The sequence below is a fragment of the Pipistrellus hanaki genome (genome assembly GCF_964339955.1).
Source record: "Pipistrellus hanaki genome assembly, chromosome: 18".
NCBI classification, from domain to species: Eukaryota; Metazoa; Chordata; class Mammalia; order Chiroptera; family Vespertilionidae; genus Pipistrellus; species Pipistrellus hanaki.
Genome location: NC_140520.1, coordinates 31,422,664 through 31,446,647, shown reverse-complemented (window position 1 = coordinate 31,446,647; position 23,984 = coordinate 31,422,664). Strand labels below are relative to the sequence as shown.

Below are 23,984 nucleotides of genomic sequence, written 5' to 3'. Positions count from 1 at the left end.
CCCGGGACCCAGGTTTCCCTCACAGCTGTGGCTTCATCCAGAAGATCGTCCAGCCTAATTAGCATATTATGCTTTTATTATTATAGATAAGTTAGATATTTAATAGGTAATGATTTATGTATTATAGTCATGTCCTCCTTATGGAGAAAAGAAATACAGATCGTTCTTTATCAGCCACATGTGACTCAGAGGTCAAAAGAGCAGTTCTATGTGGGATAATCTCCCAGATTAGTAATATTCAGAGCCAGGGATTATTAAATATTAGTAATATTTAAAGACCTGATTTTCAGGGCCAGGAATTATTCAAAATATTATGGCTTTAATATTAGGCTTCACTCATCAGTGATTGAGTTTGAGATTGAGAAAATAACTTGAGGAAAAAGATAAAGGGGGTTGGGGGGAAGCCATAGCGACTGAGCTGATGACTCACTGTCCCTTCTTTGAACTTCTGAACTTCAGAATGACAAGATGGAACAGGGGAAAAAAGCGCACTGCCCCACTGCAGACCAGATGTTTCATGAAAGGCAAGAAATTCAGGAAACTTAAAAGCCTATATATGTTCAAAGGGTAAAAGCAATAAATATAATTTTCATGATCAAGTTGTTAAGTGCATCAAAAAAGGACAGTAGGAAACTAAACTTCATTGCACGTTACCATTAGAGCTAGCATTCTAAATCTGATCTTTTATTCTCTTGCTTAAAAACTTTAATAACTCTACATTGCTACTGGATCAAGTCTAAACTTACAACGGCACAGAATAATCTTCATAACATGTCCCCAAACTTCCTTGATAGCTCTATCTTCTAATTAATTCTCATTACATATCGTGGAAGGTGTAGAAGGCCACTTATAATTTACCGAATAAGCCGGATACTTTTAAATCTGGTCCATTTCTTTACACCATTTTCTCTGCCCAGAATTTCTATCCCAGCTGGCAAACCCGTAACAGTGCTTCAGAACCTGGCTCAAGTATCTTTTTTTTTTTCTTTTTTTCTGTGTAGTTTTCTCAACTCCCACTCTCTCCTGCTACTCAGAATGAGTGTTCTTTCATCTATGGAGTCATTGAACTTTAAGAATGTCTTTGTTAAATCACTTAACCCTATGCATTAAGTAGAAGTTCTATTCTTTCCCCAATACCATGAAGGCAAGCATGAGCCTGTCGCTGTGCAATTCTTAGTACACCACAGGAACATAATACAGGTTTGTTGAATCGAATCAAGTATTAGAAGAAAACCAAAGCATCAATGGATTTTCTAGGCCTAGAAATTTGCTAAGACTAGAGAGTGTATGCTAAATCTATGTATATGATTTTGCTTTTGGTCTTTGGACCAGAGTGTATAATTTGCTTTTATTAAAAAAGTGTCATGAATATATTTCTCTAGATAAAACATTATGAACCCATTTTCAGCTTAGACTTGGCTTTCCCATAGCTCAGTTTGCCAAAAAGTAGCTGTGTATTTTCCTGCTGGAGTGAAATTGCATTTGGGGCTTGCTTCAATCAGTGCTTGTCTTGTTTTTTGCTCTTCAAAGAGCCCCTCCAGTCAACCAGGCATGAGCAGGAGGAAACCAGATGAACTCTGTTGAATTTAAATTTTCCACATTCTCTACTTTAGCATTAAAGGTTTCTTCTCTAATTGAACAGATTAACTGAAGCAGTAAATGTGCTATAGTCTCAATTTATATATTTTTTTATTTATCCACTATGCCACCTTGTTTCAGAAAGTCTTTGAAAGCTTAAAGAAAAAAATCCCAATTCAAAAAACAAACTGTTTCACTCATCCCTTTGGTTGTTTTGGTGACCCTGTCAGTGCTGATGGTCAGTGTGAAAGTTACTATATTACGTGTATTGCTTCAGTTAATCTGTTCAATTTCCCGGGTACTAGTAACAGCACTTCCTGAACATCTCTTATCTTGGTTCCCAGTAAATGGCTGTCAAGAGTCCACAGGTCACTTTTACCCTATGACCCAGTGTGAGTTTGCTCAATCTTGAAACCAGTCACTGAGGCCCTCATATAACGTGGCAGTCGTTATCAGGCCAAATAAAACTATCTAGTTGATGACCACCTGAAGTTGCTCAGGAGCAACCATATAAAGATGAAGAGCAGGTCGGCCTGAGTTTGAATCCGGCCATACCTCTGACCAGGCAAGTGGCCTTGGACAAACTACTTCACCTCTCTAGGCCTCACCTGCCTCATCAGTAAAAAAGGAGAAACAATGGCATCTACCTCCTATGGAATAAGAGGAATAAGTGAATTAAATATGTAAAGCATTTACAACAGTGTCTGGTACACAGTAAGCACTCAAAACATGTTAGCTACTATATTCGATACTTTTATATTTTTAGGTAAGAAAAGTAGGTACAATAAAAAATTAAAGGAAGGCTGATCATTTTCAGGACAATAGTTTATTTATAAAACCGCAACTAAATCTGTTTTGGTATCATTATTGACAAAACACCTACAGCTGTGATACTAGCTGAGGCTATACATTGATTTTAGCTATACATAAAATGAGAATCCAACACTATCCCATTTTCCTATTTTTGTGTGGCCCAGAATGTAGCTTACAAAAGAACACACTCTCTTTATAAAGCACAAGAGCTTAAACAAACCACTTCTTTAGATTTTGGTTTTGTTTTTCTATTTAAGGTTTGGGACTGAGACTACTCATTTAAAATTTGCTATTTACAGAGAAAGCCCTAGAGAATGAGGTAACTTAAAGACAGAGGTTTGGTTTATCTGGCTTTCATAATACAATATCTTTATGACTTTAGAAGAAGGTAAATAAATAATATTGGTAAACAGTGTATATTGATAATTTTCTGACAAATTCATTTATCTGACATCATGCTGAGGAATCAAAAAGATTTCTCCACATATTTAAAAATGTATTATATTTGTTGATTCACAAAGTATTCTTCCACATTAAAGTAGTTGTCACCAAAATAACATATGATAACTAGTACCCGTGGAAACCTATCAGCTTGTTTTTTTTAAAATTCTCTGTTAAGGTTTATTTCCAAGTTGAGCATTATATATATATATATATATATATATATATATATATATATATATATATATATGTGTGTGTGTGTGTGTGTGTGTGTGTGTGTGTGTGTGTATTTATGCATGGATTTATGCATGGCTGATATATGTATGGGTACTAATGCCCCTTATTCAGGAATGTAAAATAATATACCTGGCATCTATAATAGTTGTAAGAAAAACTTCTCCAGATTGGGAGGTAGTTGAGTGGCACATGAAAAAAGTCTCTTATGCGAAGTTAAGAATATACCTATACTGGGCAGATGAATGGAGAGAGGAAGAAAAAGAAGTGGAAGTAGAAAAACTACATTGGCTCAAATTAAACAGGTAATTAATTTAAGACATCAAATAAATAAACCAACAAATGCCCCATTTTGGTTTTCTAGAAAAAGAAATCACTGGAAAATCCTTACTAACCATTTAAAATTGATCCATTCATATACATTTTAAATAGCAAAAAGTCTGAATATTATAACTATCATAGATCTATTCTCCTTTCATCTAATACACTCCTCTGCTGAGATATCTAACATGTCTTCATCTGCACTCTCTTCTAGCTCTGGCAAGTTGCCCCAAAGTAGGAAGTTAACACCTGAAAAGAAAAAGTCACAGTTACTCGGTACTCATTACCATTATAATTCAGAACATGATATATGAAACCTTTACGTTAATATTGTTATATTAAAACACAGTGTTAGCAGTAAAGAGAAAAAGCATTGAAAAACTGTACCACAAATAAAATTATCTAATATAATTATCTAGAACATACATATTCTTCAACTATTTTAAGCAAGGGCTTGAATTCTAAAATCTTAGGACTCAAATGGATCTTACAAATCCATTTACTCAGACCTTGCCTCCAGCTACATTATGCCATAATAACTGTACAGTGATACTTTTCAAATCTATTTTAATGATTTTTAAGAATGGAGATCTCACAAGATCCTTTAGATTAAGTATCTCTTTGGAGGGAAAGCACTCATCTCTTCAACAAGCATGGAAATAGCTGGTGCCTTTTTTTTCTGATTAAAAAAAGCCAGGTTTTGGAGCCTGTTATAATATGAACAATAGTCTTTGATATACGTGGATTTTAATCTAGAGGTTGTCAAGGTAGAATTGTCAACTTTAGAACTAGATTGTCGCTGTCAATACAATAAATAAAACAACTACCTAAAACCTCATTGTGAAAGGTCAGTCAGCTTTCATATTGAAGAGTCCAGCATTTGTATATAATATAAGACCACATATTTGGTAGAGGATAATGAGATGGTTTACTCTGGGCATATACTATATAACTTGAAAGCACTAAATTTGAAAAAAAAAAAATGACCTTTAGAAGAGCCAGTGAAGTCTTATAAGAAAGTAAATCTCAAACTGTCCAGTTGGCAGTGTGGGCCCAAGTGACTCAGCAAGTCTGGATATCCACTCCACACATACCAAGACAGCGGCCACATAGTGGAATGGAATGAGCCAGGATTTGGAAATTTAGTTTGAACTCAGTTGTCACCCCTTACCAGTACACCATGGATGTTTTTGCTACTTTTACTACAAATGCACGCAACCAGACTATCTATATTGTTGTTTTGTGTATTTAAAATTTTATAATATGGTATTATATGTATCTTTTCTAATTTTACCTTTTCTTTTAATTATCACCTGAGGATATGTTTATTGATTTTAGAAAAAGAGGAAGAAGGGAAAGAAAGAAACATTGATCGGTTGCCTCCCATGCATGCCCTGACCAGGAATCCAACCCTAAACTTAGGTATGTACCCTGACGGGGAATTGAACCCGCAACCGTTTTTGGTGTGTGGGACGATGCTCCAACCAACTGAGACACCCAGCCAGGGCTCTAATTTGCTTTTTCCATTAGACATTATGTTTTTGAGATTTACCTATACCCGTATGTGCAGATTTAGCTCATTTTCTTTTCTGTATTCCATTGTGTGAATTTAAAAAAAATATATATATATTGCAAATATGACCCATCGCCCATCTTTTCCTCTTACTGCCCATTTTGCATAGGTGCCTGAGGAGACATGTACAAGAATGTGCACTGTTGTATTGCTGAAACAACAGAAACAATCAACTATCTTAGTTGAGATACTGGAATCTAATAAGGCAAGAAATTAGCATCTGTTTGATGTATATAGATGCCTATTATATTATTTTCCGTAATTTTTTGTCTGTTTAAAGTGTTTATAATATAAAACACCCTTTCCCCAATAATGAATGGTGTTTTGCTTCTGGTCAGATGGCATTGAGAGCTGACAGGATAGTAAGGAATCACTAGGCCAAACCTAATGGCCAATTAGAACCCATAAAGGTCAGTGAGTGTTGAAGTGAATTTGCCTTTGGAGGCCTTTACCCACCCCAGTGAGGATGAGCTGAGGTTTTCAAGCTTCCTCAGGAACATCTTCGGAAATCAGGTCCATATGGTTAGACTAGCCTAGAACTTAGACTTCTTGGACCCTTTCAGTGTAAACATTCTAGAATTTTATAAAGCTGTGTATGTACTCCTTTGATGCTGCTCATTCAGGTGTTTCAAAGACAGTTCCAACAGCCATGAGAAACCTGTTGCATCTAGAAAATCCTGCTTTTAATCACAGTACTACGGTTACAAAGGAGAAGTCTAATATTCTTGGAGGCAATACACAGAGACATGAATAGCTCAGCACAATTGGTTCAAAGGAGAAAAAATAAACCAAGTGATTGGATCTGTCAGAAGCAGCACCTTCCTTCCTCTGTTAAGAAGAGAGGAAGGAAACCCTATGATACATCTGTTTCTCATGGATTAGATTCAATGCAAATGGAAGAATGCTGGGCTTTTATCTTTGAAAAATTGACCAATATTAAAAAGTAAATCAAAATTGAAAAATCTCCACCCTGTGTTTTAAATTCCATGAAGCAGGGGAAATAATATCAAAGCAGAAACTTCCTTTAATGTGTCCCATGAGCAACACAAATATAAAACTGGAAACCTGAATTAGAAACCTGTATCTCACCTAGGGAGTTCAGGTAAGTCCTTGCTCAAAAATGGCCCTCTTAACATGCTAGAATCTTAAATTAAGACCCCCCACATGGTTGAGAGCCACAATTAAATGCCAGGTGATTAAAAAAGAAAAATCAGAGTCTCTAAAAACTCAACCATAATTGGAGGGTTTAAAGACCCTGACGACCTAGCTTTTACAATTTGTGATCTTCTTTTTAGTCTGTGAAGGAAATCATACTTTTTTTTTTTTTAAAAAGAGTATTTTTAAGTTCTGAAGAAGACTAAAATATACATTAAAAAACCCGAGTGTTAATGCCAATTTGGATTGTCAAGTTCTTTAAACTTGTTTCCACTAAAAATGTCCCACTAAATGTCAACTTGGTCTGTTGTATAAATAGGTATTAGACATTGAAAACGTGTCCCATAGCAAAACTTAAATGGCTCTAGACCAGTGGTTGGCAAACTCATTAGTCAACAGAGCCAAGTATCAATAGTGCAACGACTGAAATTTCTTTGGAGACCCAAATTTTTTAAACTTCTTCTAATGCCACATCTTCAAAATAGACTCGCCCAGGCCTTGGTATTTTGTGGAAGAGCCATACTCAAGGGGCCAAAGAGCTGCATGTGGCTCATGAGCCGCAGTTTGCTGACCACTGCTCTAGACAATATAAAATGTCTTATGTAAATATCTTTTAATAGTTGGTTGCAGTATTTTTCTATAAATAATTAGTATGACATATTGATATTAAATATTTCCTTTGACTAAAATTCCATCATAATTTATTAATACATGTCAAAATGTCCATTTTTGTCTTAAAGCAGTATCACCAAATACATGTTATCTAGTCATCTTCCCTCCCAACTCCTCACGGCCTCAGCCTCCCCTCCATTCCTCTCTTACACACACACACACACACACACACACACACACTCATACACAATTGACTATCATATATACAATCTTTCAAAATTATCTTGAGTCTTATGTATCAAGATAAGAATTTAAAGCAATTAAAATGTTAATTTAAGCCTGGCTGGAGTGGCTCAGTTGGTTGAGAATTGTCTTGTATACCCACAGGTTGCTGGTTGGATTCCAGATCAGGGTGCTTACAAAAGGCAACCAATTGTTTTCCTCTCACATTGATGTTTCTCTCTCTCTCTCTCTCTCTCTCTCTCTCTCTCTCTCTCTCTCTCTCTCCTCTCTCTAATCTTATACTCAGGTGAGGATTAAAAAAAATAGTTTAATTTAAAAAGGCCAAGAGCCCTAGATGGTTTGGCTCAGTGGATAGAGCGTTAGCCTGCAGACTGAGAGTTCCAGGTTCAATTCTGGTCAAGGGCACATGCCTGGTGTGGGCTCAAACCCCAGTCATGGGTTTGAAAGAGGCAGCCGATCAATGATTCTCCCTCATCATTGATGTTTCAAACTCTCTCTCCCTTTCTCTCTGGGAAAAAAACAAAAGGGTGAGGGGTCCCAACAAATCCAGCTAAGTTTGAGGCTCTTAAATAAAATGATGAAAATAGAAACAGCAATGAATTTTGGCTCCTCGTATCCATAAGTAAATGTTTGGGATAATATGATAGACATTTCAGTCTAGAACAGGTGTCGGCAACCTGCGGCTCCAGAGCTGCATGCGGCTCTTTTTGTTAAGTGAAAAAATCCTTTTTTTCTTCAGATTGACAGCTAACTGCACGATCCGGTATATAGCATTAAGGTAAGAAACAATATATGCAGTGTTACATTTGTTTTAAATGTCGCAATAGTTTTGCTGCTCCCAGGTTTTTTTTTCCCTTCGAAAACAGGTCCAAGTGGCTCTTTATGTCTTAAAGGTTGCCGACCCCTGGTCTAGAAGATCCAACCCAGATAAAGTCTCAGAGGGAGTCCTGAAATGATCTACCAGGAGTTTCACTCAGATATTGATTGACAAATGCCATAGGAATGTGTCCAGTCAATTGTTTCTTACCAGTAGAGTCTAGTCTGTTAATACCATAAACTGCCTGGCTGTGAAACATCCAGAAGTGCCCATTGTTACAGGAAAGAAGGCAGGAGCAACATGGAACAATCACATGATAACCCACAATGTTTCCACTAAAAAAGAAAGTAAATATTGTAGAGCTGTGTAATACCTGACCATGTAAGCATTTTTAATGTAAATAGATGACATAGAGACCTCATTTCCCCCTGACATCCTCCATTACTGGGATCTTTGAGATGCGATTTATTCTAATAATGATTACAGGGCTACTGTCAAGTCAAGTGGCAAAATAGTCTTTAAGTGAAAGAATACTAACATTTTCTCCATTTCTTTGCTAGTATCATTTTACGCACTTTCCCTTGAGAAGCTAGCTTCCAGATGACATAAGGTTGTGATTTGCTCTGTAAAGAAGTCTAAATGGATGTGCTGTACACACACAACATATGAAATGAACTCAGGTCTGTGGGTAAAAGGTTTTTGCTTTCCTCAGGACAGTGGCAAGTTGGGTTCTTACATGTGCTAGCTCCATGCCAGGACCTAAAAACTGTCTCAACAGATGGAGGAGTAGGAAGCCAGCATGAGCCCCTGTAAACCAAACACAAGCTGGCTGCTCTAATTTTAGTCTCAGCGTTTTTGAGGGAATGCAGAAGTAAAGCAAATCTACAGCCTCTACAGAAAGTTGCACAAGTTTTTCTGTCTTCACGATGATGCCTCTGATTATAAGTACCTCACTCTTCCACAGGGTTTTGTTTATTTCCTATCTGGTTACTATTAGATAGATTGAATATACAGGGCATGTTTTAGTAGGCACTTAAAAAAAATGACTACATGAACTGCTTACACCTTAAGGTGTAAAAATTCTTATTACAGCTTGTTCTCATCCAGGGAGATGGGAGAGTGAGTTATTTTTTGTGAGGGCCTATTAAAAATTACTATATAAGAGGTACCAGCCAAAACCGGTTTTGCTCAATGGATAGAGCATCAGCCTGTGGACTGGAAGGTCCCAGGTTCAATTCCGGTCAAGGGCATGTACCTTGGCAGCTGATCGATGATTCTCTCTCATCGATGTTTCTAACTTTCTATCCCTCTCTCTTTCTCTCTGTAAAAAAATCAATAAAATAATATTTAAAAATAATAAAATAAATTTGATCATTAAAAAAAAAGAGGTACCAGCCACCTAAAATATGTCTTCTAATTATAATTTGATTGAAAGGCAAACGAATGAAAACAAAAGTTGTTCTTGGACTAGGACTGGCAGCTATTTGTAAGACTATTTCATTCCTATGGCTTTCATTCCTGTCCTTATTCATTCATTCAACTAACACCTAATACAGCTTGTATTCTGTATTAGGTGTTACGAATACAGTGGTGGACAAGGTTCTTGTTCTCATGGAGCTAACATTCGAGTAGGGACATACCAGATCATTTTGTTCCCTTCTTAGAACCCCTTCAATGGCTTCCCACTGGCCAAAAAGAAAAAAAAACTCCTTCATACCAAGGTCTAGATCTGCACTCTCCAAATGTGGCTACTGAGCACTTCAAATTTGGCTAGCCTGAAGTGAAATGTGCTGGGAGTATAAAACACACGCCAGATTTGAAAGAATAAGAATAAAAAATAGAACGTAAAACATTTCATTCATAATGCTTTTATATTGGTTACATATTGAAATGATAGTGTTTTGCATATATTGAGTTAAATAAAATACATGATTAAAATTAATGTCACCTGTTTCTTTTTACTTTAAAAAAGTGTGGTTATTGGAAAATTTTAAATTACATATACGACTTGCATATTTCTTTTGGACAGCGCTGGTCTAGATTAACTGTGTTTTGACTACATCTCTAATGTGCTCATACAACTCTCCCCAGATGCTCACAAAGTCTCAGCCACACTGCCATCATCTTTTTATTCCCTGAATGTCTAAAGCTTCTTCTTACCTTGGGTCCTTTGTACTTGCTGTTCCTTCTGTCTAGAATATTCTTTCTGTTTCCTTCAGGATTCAACTCTCAGGAGGAGTCTTCCCTACCATGCTATGAAAAATAGCTCTTACCCACTCTCCCAACCTCTATTATTCTCTATCGTTATTATTATTTCCTTTGGAGCACTTCCTAGCCTATGCAATATCTCATTTATTAAAGCAACAAGCAGACTGTCAAATTACAGCGGGGAGGGGAGGGAAATTTGGGGGAGATAATAGATCAACCGAAGGACTTATATACATGCATATAAGTACAACCAATGGACATAAAACTCTGGGGAGGGAAGGTATTTCTGGGAGGGAGGGGGGCAAAAAAAATCAATAAAATATATTAAAAAATATATCTTATTGACTAATGAATGAATAAAATTAGTCATTAGCACAAAAGAAGAGTTTGCTAACTTAAATTGTTATAACTATAATTTATAATCCAAACCCCATTTGAATGAGAAAATCTCAACTTTTTTCTCTCTAAAATGGGATTAATAACACAAATTTACTTCTCAAAAGGTAACAGTAATAACTTTCATCTGTGTTGCAATTTATAGTTTACCAAGCCTCTTAACATTCATAATTCATTTGATCTGCACAACTCTGGAAGATAAACACAAAAGATATTTTAATTTCTATCTTAAGAAGATAGTTCCTGCCCTGGCTGGTATGTTCAGTGGTTAGAACATCGGCCTGTGCACCAAAGGGTCATGGGTAAGATTCCCAGTCAAGGGCACATACCTGGGTTGCAGGTTTGATACCTGCTCCCCACATGATATGTCTCTCTCCCCTCTTAAAAATCAATGGAAAAAATATCTTCAGGTGAGGATTAACAACAACAAAAAAAGATAGTTCCTATTTTCTCAAGTTTATCTTCTTAAGATAGAAATTAAATAAGGAAATAAAGAGGTTCAGAGTTTTCAGTTTATTCAAGATCAAACAGAGAGTAGGGGTAGGGCCAGGACTCAAACCTAATTTTTATGACTAAATCCAGGTGCTTTTCCCCCCTCTGAACGACTTGCCTTTTTCTAAAAATTAAAGCAGATATTTGTCAATGAACTTTGAGAAATTGTAAAACCATATACAAATTTAGAGTGTCACAGGCCCTTTAAAAAAATAGCTCCAAGTAACCAATGGTTTTTCAGTGGCTCAGTGGCAAGTGTTATAACCGGTGCTCGATGCAGTCCACTGAACTTTTGTATCTGCTTTGGTGTCAACACCCATCCCCCAAACCCAGGGCTATCTAGTATATTGTCATAGATACCATTTTAAACATGCGATGTCCTTCAGTTTACATCTGCAGATTTCAGTATAATAGCATCTTCCTATTAAGTCCACTGTGCTGAAGAGAGAAAAGTGTAGAGATAGTCAAATGTACGTTTTTTAAATTGTAAGATGTATATAACATAAACTTTATTAACCATTTTTACTGTATAGTTCAGAACTGTAAAGTGCATTCACATTGTTGTACAATAAATCTCCAGACCTTTTTCATCTTATAAAATTAAAACCCTATGACCATTAAACAATTCCCCATTTCCCTCTCCCCCCAGCCCTGGCAATCATCATTTTACTTTGCTTTAGATACCACATATAAGTACCGTGTTTCCCCGAAAATAAGACATCCTCCGAAAATAAGACCTACTTACAGGTTTCCTTCTGAGTGAAATATAAGGCATCCCCCTGAAAATAAGCCCCCCCCCCCCTAGGCTAAACATGAGAGATTTGGTCCACTGATTCTGAAAGAAATGGAGTCATAAGAAATTCACCAGGAAATTCAGGAATTGGATTGTTATGATGATGTTCCAGAAGATGATGACATGATTGTCATTGAATAAATGAGTAAATTCTTGATACTGTAGGATTCACAGTTTGTCTGGTTTGTGTTGACAACTACCATACTACTGTACCATATACAGGTAATAAATTTCCTTTATTTTCATTTAACAATAAATGTGTACCGTATTCTTCTTCATGGAAAAATAAGACATCCCCTGAAAATAAGACCTAGCACATCTTTGGGAGCAAAAATTAATATAAGACACTGTCTTATTTTCGGGGAAACAGGGTAGAAGCATACAGCATTTGTCTTTTTGAGAATGGCTTATTTTCACTTAGCACAATGGCCTCAAGGTCATCCATATTGTAGTATGTGATAGGCTGAATAATATTTCATTGTTTGCATATACCTTATTTTGTTTATTTGCTCAGCTATTGACAGACATTTGGGTTGCTTCTACCACTTGGTTTTTGTGAATAATGCTGCTAAGAACATGGCTGAGCACTTATGTCTTCTAGGTCCTGCCCTGAATTCTTTTGGATATATACCCAGAAGTGGGATTGCTGAATCATATAGTAATTCTATTTTCAATTTTTGAGGAACTGTTACGCTTTTCCATAGCAGCGGCCCTATATTACATCAGCACCAACAGTGCACAAGGGTTCCAATTTTTCCATGTCCTTGCTATCAAATGTACTTTTGATTGTGATTCAGTATGAATTTTATAGGCCCAAAGAGCTAAAAGTGAGTCTGAAATAGAACTATAGTATATTTTGTAAGTCAGTTAATATTTGTGAGCTCACCATAATATGATAAAACTTTCATTTAGAAATCTTATATGCTCACTGATCTTCAAGCATTAATCCATACTTTTATTACTTCTAGAAGGAAGCATAGACAATGGGAAAGACACAACTGTATTCTAGACTCTTGTCTAACCTTTAACAATGAACTTTCTTATGACTGTCTCATCACTTACCATAGCTATTGTAAAGATGAGTGAGTTAATATTCGATTCATAGGACCTTTGCAATAGTAGGTTCCAGATTTATTGTCTAGTGATTTTTCTTTTTTGAACCCCTCCCCCCACCACACACACGTACTTAAATATTAACCATTTATCTTTGCAATACATAACTTTGCCATTGGGAATGACTACACTTGAACCAGTTCAGAAAAGATTTCAAAGAAGGAAGAGTTCATGACTTTCACTATATTACACTTTTAAAAAAATATATGTTTTTATTGATTTTAGAGAGGGAGAGGGAGAGAAATAGAAATATCAGTGATGAGAGAGACTCACTGATCAGCTGCCTCCTGTATGTTCCACACTGGGGATCGAGCCTGCAACATGGACATGTGCCCTGACCAGGAATTGAACCATGGCCTTTTGGTTCATGGGTTCATGCTCAACCACTGAGCCAAGCCAGCCAGGCTAAAAAAATGTTTTTAAGTTTCTATTATTATAATGAAATTCACTTTAAATTATTATAACTATTAGCTGCCTCCTCTGGCTGTGTCCAAAGAATACTTACTTATTCACCCATATTTTGGATAATCACTCTTTCACTTTAATGATAAAGATTCAATAAGGAGCTAAATCTTGAAAAATAATTTAAGGGCTATGTTGACCATGGAGAAAGAAAATACTTTTTAGAGCTAGAAAAAGGTGTATTTGAGTTAAATAAAATGTGTGTGTGTTTTCCCAAATAGGAAGTAAATTCTTAAGCACTCTACTACACCTGAAAGTGGGTAGTGACTGAAAACAATTAGAGGATTGAATTACACAAGTGAATGAATAATATCCAAAATAGGCTTTATGGAAGACAAGGATTCTTTAAGGGGTAAGTCTTAATTCCATCCCATACAAATCTAAGTCTCTCTCAGAAAAGGAGATTTTTGAGACAAGAATACTAAATGATAAGGACAATGGAATAAGCAATGCCAATCGCAAATAATGGTACAAAACTATGAATTTTTTTGGGGGGGGTGTAAAACGATGGATAAAAATGAAAAACTTGACCTCTCCAACAGTTAAAAAAAAAAAAAAAAAAAAAAAAAGCTTGCTTGAATTTCCTAGAGTCTAGGTCATGGCCTTGATCCAGTGAGACAGGCTAGTTGGGCAGGGCCTAGGGCCAGGGATCCAACTTAAGGGGTGTGGTCACATGACTCGAAGCATTCCATCAGGACCGACCGCTCTGGCTAAACCACAGACTTTAAAGTCCAGACAGTCTGCCCACTTAGTTACACTCCAAGGGGATCATCAGACTGGTGGGAGTGGCTGCGACACCAAAATGATAACCTGTTGGTTGACTCCGAGGTCCAAGCCATAACATTTTCCCATTTTTAGTTACAGGCTACCGTGCGTTGCCCGCCGCTAGCGTAGGACTTACTTGGTAGGAGGGATGTCTGTTGAGAAAAGGTCTATTTCTGTGTCGGCCAGCAAAACAGCTTTCATTCCCCGAGAGCTGAGCACTTGCTTACAGAATTTGCAAGACAGGATGGACACGCACCGGTCCTCGAAACTACAACTGCTGGTAGACATGGCGTCCCGGGAAGGATGTGGCGTGGGGGGGCGTTTTAAAAAATGCAACCGAGAGCAAGACCCTTCCTAGATGGATTCCCCCGGGGCTAAACCTAAAATTGCGAGGCCTCGAGCTTTGCTGAGCCCTAAAATTGGGAAGGAAAAGTAATGTTTATTGAGCAGGAACAAGGAGAGCAGCAGCAGCAGCAGCAGCAATTTTGGCTTTCCTTTTAACTTTCCGGGAAGGGGGAGAGGTTTGAAGTGGGGAGGGCCCAGTTGCTAGGGGCCTCGGGAACTTCTCGGCCATATTCCCCTCCCTCCGGCCTAAAAGGATCCTCCCCGCTGGCTCCCCCTCCTTTAGCAATTCTCTGGTGTTTAAAGCTTCTCCTCTCCCAAGCCCCTCCCTCGGAGAGCACCAATTCCTATTCGTCGGGACGCGGGCTGCCTCCCTACCCACGCCTCTTTCAGGAAATCTTTCTCTCCACTTCCCAGGATTCGGAGGTCCCCGGAGCCCTGCCCACCGGGAGGGGGAGGGTCCCTGCTTCTCTGCGATCCTCTAGCGATCCTCCGCCGCTCGGCCCGTTCCAGCCAGCTCCCCACTTCGCTTCTCCCGCGGTAGCCCCCTATCCCCTCGTGCCCGCCCCGTTCCCCGCGGCCTTCCCTCGAGGCTTCTCCCGGGGCGGCCGCTCCAGAACGTGCGGCGGCGGTGGCGGTGATGGTGGGGCTCGCTTTGCGGGGGCTCAGTTGACTTTGGGGTCTCGGTCCCCGAACGCGTCGTTTTCTGCCTGCTCTTCCGCTCTCTCTGCCTTTCCAAACCGGCTGTCAGTTTGAATTTCCATCGTCGCGCACCGATTGGGAGAACTAGAGCTCGCCCACGCCCCGCATTGGAAGGCTCGGAGGCCGCAGACGGGATCTTAGTGGCGAGAGGGCCGTTCGCCCCGCCCCAGTAACGGTGCGGATATCGGTTCCGCTTTCTGGTTGGCCGAGCGCGGCGCTGCCGCCGACCTCATTGGCGGGCTTCTGGAGGTTTGGGCGGGCCTACTCCGCGGCTCTAGGGGAAGAAGCTCGTACGCCCTCTGCGCTTCTTATTGGATGACGTTCCACAGTCCACTCTGGTCTCTTACTCTCTATTGGCTAAAATTCTCCCCAACGCCCCTCCTCCCCGCCCCTGTCCAATTGGTCGCCCCTTTTCTCAAGAATTCGCATTTGGTTGTTAGTTCCAACTTAGTCCCGCCCACTAATTCTACTTCAGGGTTCGGCCCCAGGGTTCTGAGGGCGGGGCTTACCCGTGACTACGCCTCCGTGAGTGATAGCCACGCCCCCAGGGTTCGCCAGTCCCGCCTCCTCATTCCTGTCCTCTCGGGATCAGCCATTCCTATTGGCTGCAGGCCCTATCGGTCGATAGAATGAGGGCGGTGATTGGCAAAGGGGTGGGTCCTGCTTCCCGGCGGGGTCCCGCGGAGTTGGCGGAGGCTCCGGAGGGGACTAGGGGACCAATCTGCGTAGGAGAGCGGGTGGCGGGGAAGCGAGGGCAGGAGAACTCTGAGTGGAAAGCGGACCCGGGGGCCTGGGAACCGTCGCGTCAGAGCCAAAGGTAAAAGGCTCCTTCCCTCTCCCCTTTCTTCTTCCCGGCCGCGGGACCACAGCCCTGACGGAACAAACCCGGGTTGGGGCGGAAAGGAGAGGAGGGCGCAAGATGCTGCTTTGCTGCTGCATCGCTTTAGCGGTGCCTCCCCGAGTCCCTCAAACCTTCCCCCTCCTTCCCCCCGCGATCCTCTCCCAAACTCTGTGTACAGCCCCGGACACTCCTCTGGACGGCATCCCTCCGCCCTTCCCCGCACCGCTTGGGCTGTGCCCTCCTCGCTCCCGCCGCCGCGCAAACCCGCTCCTAGCCCCCTCCCCAGGCTCTCTGCAGCCGGACAGCCTCGGTCCAGCTTGGGGTCAGCCTTCCTTGGCAACACCCGTCCCCATCAGCTGCCCTCGTACCCCGTCTCCAGGCCCTGGCCCACAGCCTCCGTACAGCCCTGGACCCGGAGGGGTGTCCCGCGCTGCTTCCGGGGCCCTTCTTCCCGGGTCCCAGCCCCCGGCCCGCCCCGATGGCTCCTCTTCGCACTCTGGCTCCCAGACCCCATCAGTGGGTTCCCGAAGTTGCTAACATCCCTGCGCTTCATGCAACCTCGCGGGCCACGATAGACCCCTAATTCCCCTCACCCCCCCCCCCCCTACCTTTAAGGTAACCCTGCCCTTCCCCTCTCCTCGTCCTCCCAGTGTGTGCGGCTCCCGTGCAGCCTCGGGATCCCACCTCTCCTCCTCCCCTCTCGCTTCCTGCCCGTCCGAACCACCTCGCCGCCTCTGCTCCCTCTTCCTCGCTCCCCGAGGCCCTTTCTCCGGGCGCGGGCTGCGGGAGACGCCGGCGGGAGCCTCTTGCTCCCGGCATCCGAGAGGGGAAGGGGCGGCCGGGGAGGGAGGGTGGCCGCTGCGGCGCGCCGAGCTCTGAGCTCCCTCCGGCTTCCCTCCCTCTTTCCCCGGGCGGGATCTCCCTCGGGCACCTCCCGGAGCGAGTAAGTTGGGTCTGCGATCGTCACGGATCCCTTCCCCCTCGCCCCCAGCCTGGGATCTCTGGGTTTGGGTGACAAAAAAAAAAAAAAAATCTTGGAGATGGCATTCAGAGTCACTCTCATCCCTGGCTTGGGGCAGGGCAACGGCTGCCTTCCGCGCCCCCTCCCCCCCGCCCGCTCCCGATTTTCCCGAGTCCGACCCTCGCCTCTAACCCGTTTCCTGCTTCTGCCGACCACATTGTTTTCCTGGATGTTTCCCTGTGTCCCTTGCCGGGCAGGCTTTTTCCTGCAGATCCACCTCCCCCCCACCCCCCACCCCCCCCAACCTTTGGCTGCCAAGGGAAGCTAGTAACCAAAAACAAAACAACTGGGAGGAGGGGCGGGAGGGGAAAGAAAAGTTGTGCCCCGGTGGCCGGTCCCTTCGCGGCTTTGATCCCCTTTGATGTCCAGGGAGTCGCCCCGCTGGGGGGGTCAGGGGCCGCGTCGGAGGCTGGGCAGGGCGGGGTCCCTCCGGCTGGCCGCTGCCCAGCGCTGGCGGGGCTCGGGAGGCCGCCGAGGTGCCGCAGTCCCCGCCCGGAGCCCCGCGTTCCCGCCGCAGTCCCCACCCGAACGAAGCCTGCGCAGGCGGCTGCTCCGAAGTGTTCTCTCGCAGCCTTAGAACCGAACCCGGAGGGAGCTTCCTTCCTCCCCACGCCGCCTCGCCGAGCTCTCCTGGCCGGGCGGGCGGCGCTGGTCGGAGATGAATGGGCCTGGGCCAGGCTGGGAGTGTCGTCCCCTACCCCACCCCTGCAGCGATTCGAATCTGCTCTGGTGCTGATCACCCCCCCCCCCCCCCTCCCCTTATCCCTGCATTTACAGGCAAGTGAACCGGAGCAAACGACTTCCGATCCAGTCCGTGCTGCTGCGGCGGCGGCTCCCGTTTGGGATTTGATTTGCAGCATCTTGGAGAGCCCGTGCAACAAAAAAACCGCGAAGCACGCCCAGCCCTCCTCCGGCACCCCGACACGCACCCACTCCCTCCCGGGGACTCTGCTGGGCGCGTCCACACCCCCGCACCCCCCACACCATGTTGTGCGGATGGACTTGCACTCCCCGCCTGTGCCGTTGATGTCAGACCCCAGGCCAACCTCCGGGCGCTGCAGTTCTCCTGGCTGATGCTGAGCCTGCGGCTCGGGCTCTCTAGCACAGGAACCAGCCGCTGCCGCGCCCGGCCCCAGAGCCCACCGGCTGCATGTGCCCGCCGTAGCCGCCTGCCCAGCCCGCAGCCCGCGCTCCCCGGAGCGCAGGAGACCACCGCGGTGGGCCCCTTCTGCCTTCAGGAGAAGCGGTCGTGGAGGTATTGATTGAGGTGGTTGGATTTTTTTCCGTGGATCTATCAATTCACGATTCGAATTTGGAAGAAAGGAGGAAAACATGACGTCTCCAGCCAAATTCAAAAAGGATAAGGAGATCATAGCAGAGTACGATACTCAGGTCAAAGGTAAGGGTTTTGGAAAAATAGCGTAATGCATATGCCGGGTGGTCCACAGGGGCATGTATTTCCACCCTGATTTGCAGAAGGTTCATTTCTTTGGGTGGAGCAGGTGGGGGCAGGCTGACCCCAGAGGTGGTTTCATAGGTGGATCTGAGCCTCGGAGAGATGGGCAGTGCCAGGGGCTACGGGCTCAGGAAAGGGGCTCTCAGAGGGGGCTTTTGGGTTTGTTCTTGTAGAGCTGGCCATTATTTTGTCAGCCCTTTCTCCCAAGCTGGAAAGGGTTGGGGGGAGGGGCGGGAGGTTCTCGGAGAGAGAAAGGCGGCAATTTGCCTCTGGTTGTCTGGGTCAGGTTGCTTGAAGGACTCCTGAAATCTGACAGGTGTTGGGGAATTTATTCCCTAGGTTGGAGTGGAGTCCAGGCAGAGAAAGGCAACCTTGAGAATGTGTACCTTTTGGAGAGCCCTGAGAGAGGTGGTTTTTTTGTTTTTTTTTCTGATGCACTCTATCCAAACGTGACATTTGCTATGGCATCGGACACACAAAGTCTGTAGCCACTTGGGATGCCCCTTGTGCCTGCCCAGTCTCTGGTTGCTCTGCATTCAGCCTAAGATCAGAGAACAGAAAGAATAAGGTCACTCACACTCGGTCTCCGCCCTCACCTAAACCTGAATGGAGTTGGGATGTTAGGGTTGCTGGGTGGTGCTGATTCTGGAGGATGGGAAGACATAATTGTCTCATTTTCTGCATGGTCACCCCCTGTTCTGAAATACATGCTTTTAATGACCCACTTACCTGCAAAAATGTGAAGGGGAAAGCAAAATGTGGATCCGAAGAGACCAAAGGACCTGTCTTCACATCTAGTGGACTTGGATTGGGAGAGGTGTGGTTGTGAATCAAAGCCCCTTTTCTTTTTTAAACCAGCCCTTCCTATCGGAGGGGTCTCCCCCTCATTAGGAGCCCCAGCATGTGTTTGTGCCAAGCACTGTCCCTTCCTGGCGGGTGACTGGGAAGAGCCATGTGGCTCTCCATTGAGACCTCCTCAGCTGGGGAATGGGAGAGGTGGGTGGCCTCGAATGTCACACCACATGGTTGGAGCTCTGGTTTTCCTTTGTTTCAGAGTGCAGAGGGAGGGGCCCCTCCATTCCCTGCACCAATTCAAGGAGACTTTTTTCCTATCACAGAAGACTTGGAGAAGGCCATGTCTCCCCTCTAATGGTAGCTGGGGTGGGGCAGAGCTAAGAGTTTGAAATGGGCAGCTGTCTTATACCTTAGGGTTGGAGGTAGTTGGAAGTCCCCATTGTGCCTGTGGGATCTTTTCAATGTCATCAGCTGGGTCAGCGTTGGAGGTGCCCGGGAGACCTTCTCTCCACTTGGCTACAAATATTGGTGGGTTTATGACAGAAGATGGGGGCGTTTACTGATTGATAGCTTCAGTTGAACTGGGATTGGGAGAGGTGTGGTTGTGAATGATAATTGAGGTCTTGGCCTCTTGTCACTGTTCATAATCCAAGCCTGTTTTTGTAAACAATAGGCTACTACCTCCATGTCCTGTCCAGATGCACTGCATTCTGCTTCTGGAATTCCCTCCCACCCCCCACCTTTCACCCTGTAGTTTTAACCAGATATGTCATTCTTTTTTTTCTTTTTTCTTTCTTTTTTTTTTTTACACATCCTATTCTTAACTGTTGCCATAGGAAGCTTTGAATAACTTTGACTTTCCCAGATTTCTCTCCAGAAGCATGCCATTTGACTTAAGGTGCAAAATGATTTCACATGTTTATTTTTTTTTTGGAAGGTTCAGGGTTGATAGGTGTTAATAGAACTGTATCTGCTGGTTCCTTAATGGGGAAGGATTTCTCACGAATGTCTCAAAATTAAACTTTGTGTATTTACAAACATTGCTCCTTGAGATGACGTAATGAAGTTGGCTATTTGGGATTTCTCCTTCACCTTGCCACCAAGCAGGGGGCTGTTTTGCTTTGCTCTGATATGTTTTTCATCGACACTATTCATAGATTTTATAGGTGGCTGAGCGTGTTGTCTTATTCAGAGAAGGTGCCCAATAAATGCTTATGAAACTGATTTGAATGTTTTAGTCCCTTATTTTATAGCTGAGAAGAGTATAGAGAAATTAAAGAGGCTTGTCCAAGGTCATGCAGCTAGGCAGTGGTAGATTTGAAACTAGAAGCAGGTTACCAACACCTAGTTCTTTATTTTATTATATTCATATTGACTATGAAACATTATCTGACCACAGTAGGGGAGGGAATCTTAGGAAGTCAAAATTTGTCAATGAATACTAGTAGTGATATGATAATAATAGATTACATTTTGGGTGCTCATTATGTTCCAGCCTGCTTTATAAGAATTGTCTCATTTAATTCTCCTATCAACTCTGGAGGTAGATATTATTTCATTCTCTATTTGTTGCAGGAAGAAACAGGTTTAGCAAGGATAACAAGCTCCCCCACTCCCAAGGTCACCCAGCAGATTGACTCCATTCCTTTATTCATCACCTATTTATTGAGTGCCTTCCATGTGATCTGGGAGCGGCGATGTAGCAGTCAACAAGCCAAAAGCTCCTCCCATTTGGAGCTTATATTCTAGAGCCCTTGGTCTCCATGGAAGAGCTTCGATCTTGGAGACAAAGAACGTTCTGGATTAGCTCTTCTCCCCTATTAGCTAGAAGCCCTTATCAAAATAATACTTTCCTGGGACTCATAGTGCTGCCAGTCTGACTTCTAGATGCCAACACAATAAAGAAAACTGCTGTTTTGGTGTGGTGGTTAAGGTCCCAAGTGTTTGAGTCTAAGAGATCCAGGTTAAATCTCAGTTCTGCCACTCGCCTCGATCGCACCTTGGGCCAGTTGCATGACTTGTCTGAGCCTCAGTTTCCTAGTTTGGGAAATAATGTGCATTTGCTAAGGTAGTTGTTAGGATTCAGTGAGATAGTATGTGTAACTCATCTAGCACAGTATCTGGCACTTGTAAGTAAGTACTTAGTAATAGCACAGTCTGCTTTCTGTTAGCTAACCTTTCCTCTTGTTGACCTGTTTGCCTATGCATTCCCAAAGGGCCTGCAGTTAGAGGATAGGAAACAAGTCTAGGAATGAAATTCGAGTTCTTGTGAATTTCTCCCATAGTAGCGAAATGTTTCTTGGGCCAGTTACTTAAAACCCTCTAGACCAGCCATTTCCAACTTTTTTTCATCTCCTGGCACACATCACTAATTACTAAAACTCTGTGGCACACCAAAAACATATTCTTTTGCCAATCTGACAAAATAAAAAAGTATAATTTCCATTCATGCACACCAGATGGCTATTATTCTGTTGGCTGTTGTTAGTTTTTAATCTGACAATCGAAGGGAAAAGAAGTCAGAGCCCCTGACTAAATGGTATTGCTTGCTTTAAAAATTCTTGTGACACACCAGAGTGCTGCGGCACACCGGTTGAAAAATCGCTGTTCTAGACCCATAAAACAAAGACGCACACTGTCTAATTGTTGGCTGCTGTTGGCGTCTATGCATTTGACCACAGTCCTGGGTCCTGCTTTTCAATCAGAACGGTTTGAGGCAAGTGAACTCTAAATGGACTTTTGGGACCCAGTCTATCATGATTTTTGCCTCCCTTCAAACCACTTGCTTGCATGTATCCTAACGGACTTCCGAGGCTGCAGGCCTAACGCTATCCCATCTGCTTTTATGAGGGGCTTGCCTTCTCAGTCAGTCTGCCTTGTAGCCGCCTTCTTAAAAACCATCATTGTTTCTCGTTTGTGGGTGTTCAGATTCCTTTGAAAGTTCATGCCTCTCAATGTCTGACTTGAGAGCAATAATATTCTTGGTGCTTTTACATGGTTCTTTCCAGTTTGCAAAGCTCTTTCACGTACATTAATCTCTGGAAATTCTTGACAACCCTGATCAAATTCATGGCCTTTTGGCCTCTAGCCTTTTAGCCTCTTTGGGATTGGAGCCGTGGAAGGGGGTAAGGTGCATAGTTCCAGAGGCAGTCATCTGGGTGGTTTTTGTGTGGGTTCATATCACTGCATACAGTCCAGTCATTGTCCTGGTTTTATTGTCCAAGACCCCTTTTCCTTTACCCCCTCCACACCTTGAGTTTTTCCAGTCCCCAAAAAGGCTTGAGATTGACAGTTCATGCAAATATTCCAGGAGAAATAATCTGAAACAGAGTGGCACTGTGCTGAGCAGTCAAATTCTCTCTCTGCAGAACATTAGGGGTCTTGTCTCTCTCTCTCTTTTTCTTTTTTTTTTTTAATGTCTTAGAAGAACAGTGAGTGTGCACCGCACCATGGAGCTGAGCAGTGAAATTTTGTAATTTCCATCTGGAGCATTTTGATAGAAAAGCCTCAGGCCTTTGCCTGGAACAATTTAACTCTTTCGGGACCCTTTCGGAGCAGGGGGTGAAATTTAAAACTAGATGTATTGTGTGTGCACATCCATTTGGGAATGTGGATTGCTGGTATTTAAACAACTTGTTCCCTTGGGAGGTCTGAGCGGTTCTTGACTCATGTCAATGAAGGTCTTTTCTGAAGCTGCTTCCCTTCCAGCCCCCACTCCCCAAGGGAGCTTTAACTATAATCAGTTTGTGAAAAGCTACAGTAAAACATCTCATTGGAATCCCCAAGCAGATGCTGTCATCTTCCTAGGAGCTGATTGAAGGCTCCTCTTCCCTTGCTCAGGGAAAATAGGAGTCTACAGTCAGGTGAATTCCTGGAAGAAAATTCAAGTATTCTGTGTCTCAGAGTTGAAGGACCCTGGAGGAAGGTGGTTGGGCAAGGAGCTGGGGATGCTGGATGCTGTACAAAGTAGCAACAATGAGAAACGGTGTTCCGAGGAGTCCTCAGCTTTTCTAATTTCAGGCATTCTCTTGGGAAGTGAGGACTGAAATTTCTTCTGGAGAAGCCTGTCAGGTGGTTAGTGATGGCCACATTGACACTCACCACACAGGTGGAAAGCCTGGACAAGCCCCGATCGTTTCTCTGCTGTGAAGTTCGCAGAGTCCGATCCGGCCCTGAGAGGTCAGGTCCACACCTTCTAAAAATCAGTAGGTGCCCAGCCCCTGACTCGTAAACTCCCCCAGTTTGCTCCAATTACACGTGGGCTGTCAGTGGCACCTGTAGGTTCTCTTTATAGAAGACAGGTTTTCTTCATGGGAAAATGCGTCCTAAGGGCTTCATTAGGAAAATATTATGTCTTGTCACAGGGAAAAAGTCAATATGTAGATTTCTACTCTTAATGAAATCCAAGTGAAAGTTTTAACCTGGTGTCAGCTATTGAATGGGCCTGTTGGGGCACCTGGGAAAGTTACCTCAGAAGTTGTTTAAGTGTAAATAATAAGACGGCTTAAAAAGATTTTTTTAAAAGACAAAAATAACACCTTTACTGATTTTTACAATAATGTGTAGGAACTCTCATTTCTTTAATTGTAAAATACACATCACATTAAATTTACCATCTTAACTATTCTTAAGTGTACAGTTAGTTCAGTGACATTTAGGACATTCATATTGTGCAGCCATCACTACCATCTACCCAGAGAACTCTTTTCATCTTGTGAAGTTGAAACTCTGTATCCATTAAACAATCTCCCCTGCTCCCCCATCTCATCCCTCAGTCTCTCTTTGACTACTTTAGATACATCCTGTAAGTA

General features: G+C 43.1%; 3 protein-coding genes across 10 annotated transcripts in view; 2 read left to right on the top strand and 1 right to left on the bottom strand.

Moving 5' to 3' along the window:
* Positions 1 to 3,111: 3,111 nt before the first annotated feature.
* On the bottom strand, positions 3,112 to 15,596 carry FAM72A (family with sequence similarity 72 member A). Of its 2 annotated transcripts, XM_084865940.1 has the most exons (4): positions 14,153 to 15,596; positions 11,244 to 11,321; positions 7,998 to 8,122; positions 3,112 to 3,636 (listed from the first exon to the last, which is right to left on the bottom strand). In XM_084865940.1, exons 1-4 carry the CDS (start codon positions 14,302 to 14,304, stop codon positions 3,542 to 3,544), a joined length of 450 nt encoding a protein of 149 aa, XP_084722066.1. In that variant the 5' UTR covers positions 14,305 to 15,596; the 3' UTR covers positions 3,112 to 3,541. The 2 variants fall into 2 exon arrangements, with proteins under 2 accessions (XP_084722066.1, XP_084722067.1); XM_084865941.1 differs by lacking the exon at positions 7,998 to 8,122 and having other exon boundaries at positions 3,566 to 3,636.
* Positions 15,597 to 15,709: 113 nt separating this feature from the next.
* The window catches only part of SRGAP2 (SLIT-ROBO Rho GTPase activating protein 2), a 224,934-nt gene continuing 216,659 nt past the window's right edge, over positions 15,710 to 23,984 (top strand). For all 7 annotated transcript variants that reach the window (XM_084865846.1, XM_084865844.1, XM_084865845.1 and 4 more), the window contains exons 1-2: positions 15,710 to 15,877; positions 17,700 to 18,321. In XM_084865846.1, the coding sequence (XP_084721972.1) occupies positions 18,255 to 18,321 (67 nt within the window). In that variant the 5' untranslated portion in view covers positions 15,710 to 15,877; positions 17,700 to 18,254. The remainder of the gene's footprint in view (positions 15,878 to 17,699; positions 18,322 to 23,984) is intronic.
* Positions 19,546 to 23,984, top strand: part of IKBKE (inhibitor of nuclear factor kappa B kinase subunit epsilon) — a 251,761-nt gene continuing 247,322 nt past the window's right edge. Inside the window, exon 1 of the mRNA XM_084865854.1 lies at positions 19,546 to 19,556. The gene's annotated coding sequence lies outside the window, so the exon portion shown is untranslated. The remainder of the gene's footprint in view (positions 19,557 to 23,984) is intronic.

Excerpts from the sequence above, each read along its gene's own strand:
- FAM72A (XM_084865940.1), bottom strand. The coding sequence starts at position 14,304 with ATGTCTACCAGCAGTTGTAGTTTCGAGGACCGGTGCGTGTCCATCCTG. Across the intron at positions 8,123-11,243 it reads GACATCGCATGTTTAAAATG|TGGAAACATTGTGGGTTATC; the intron begins GTATCTATGACA and ends TTTCTTTTTTAG. Across the intron at positions 3,637-7,997 it reads TAACAGACTAGACTCTACTG|GTGTTAACTTCCTACTTTGG; the intron begins GTAAGAAACAAT and ends TTTTCTTTTCAG.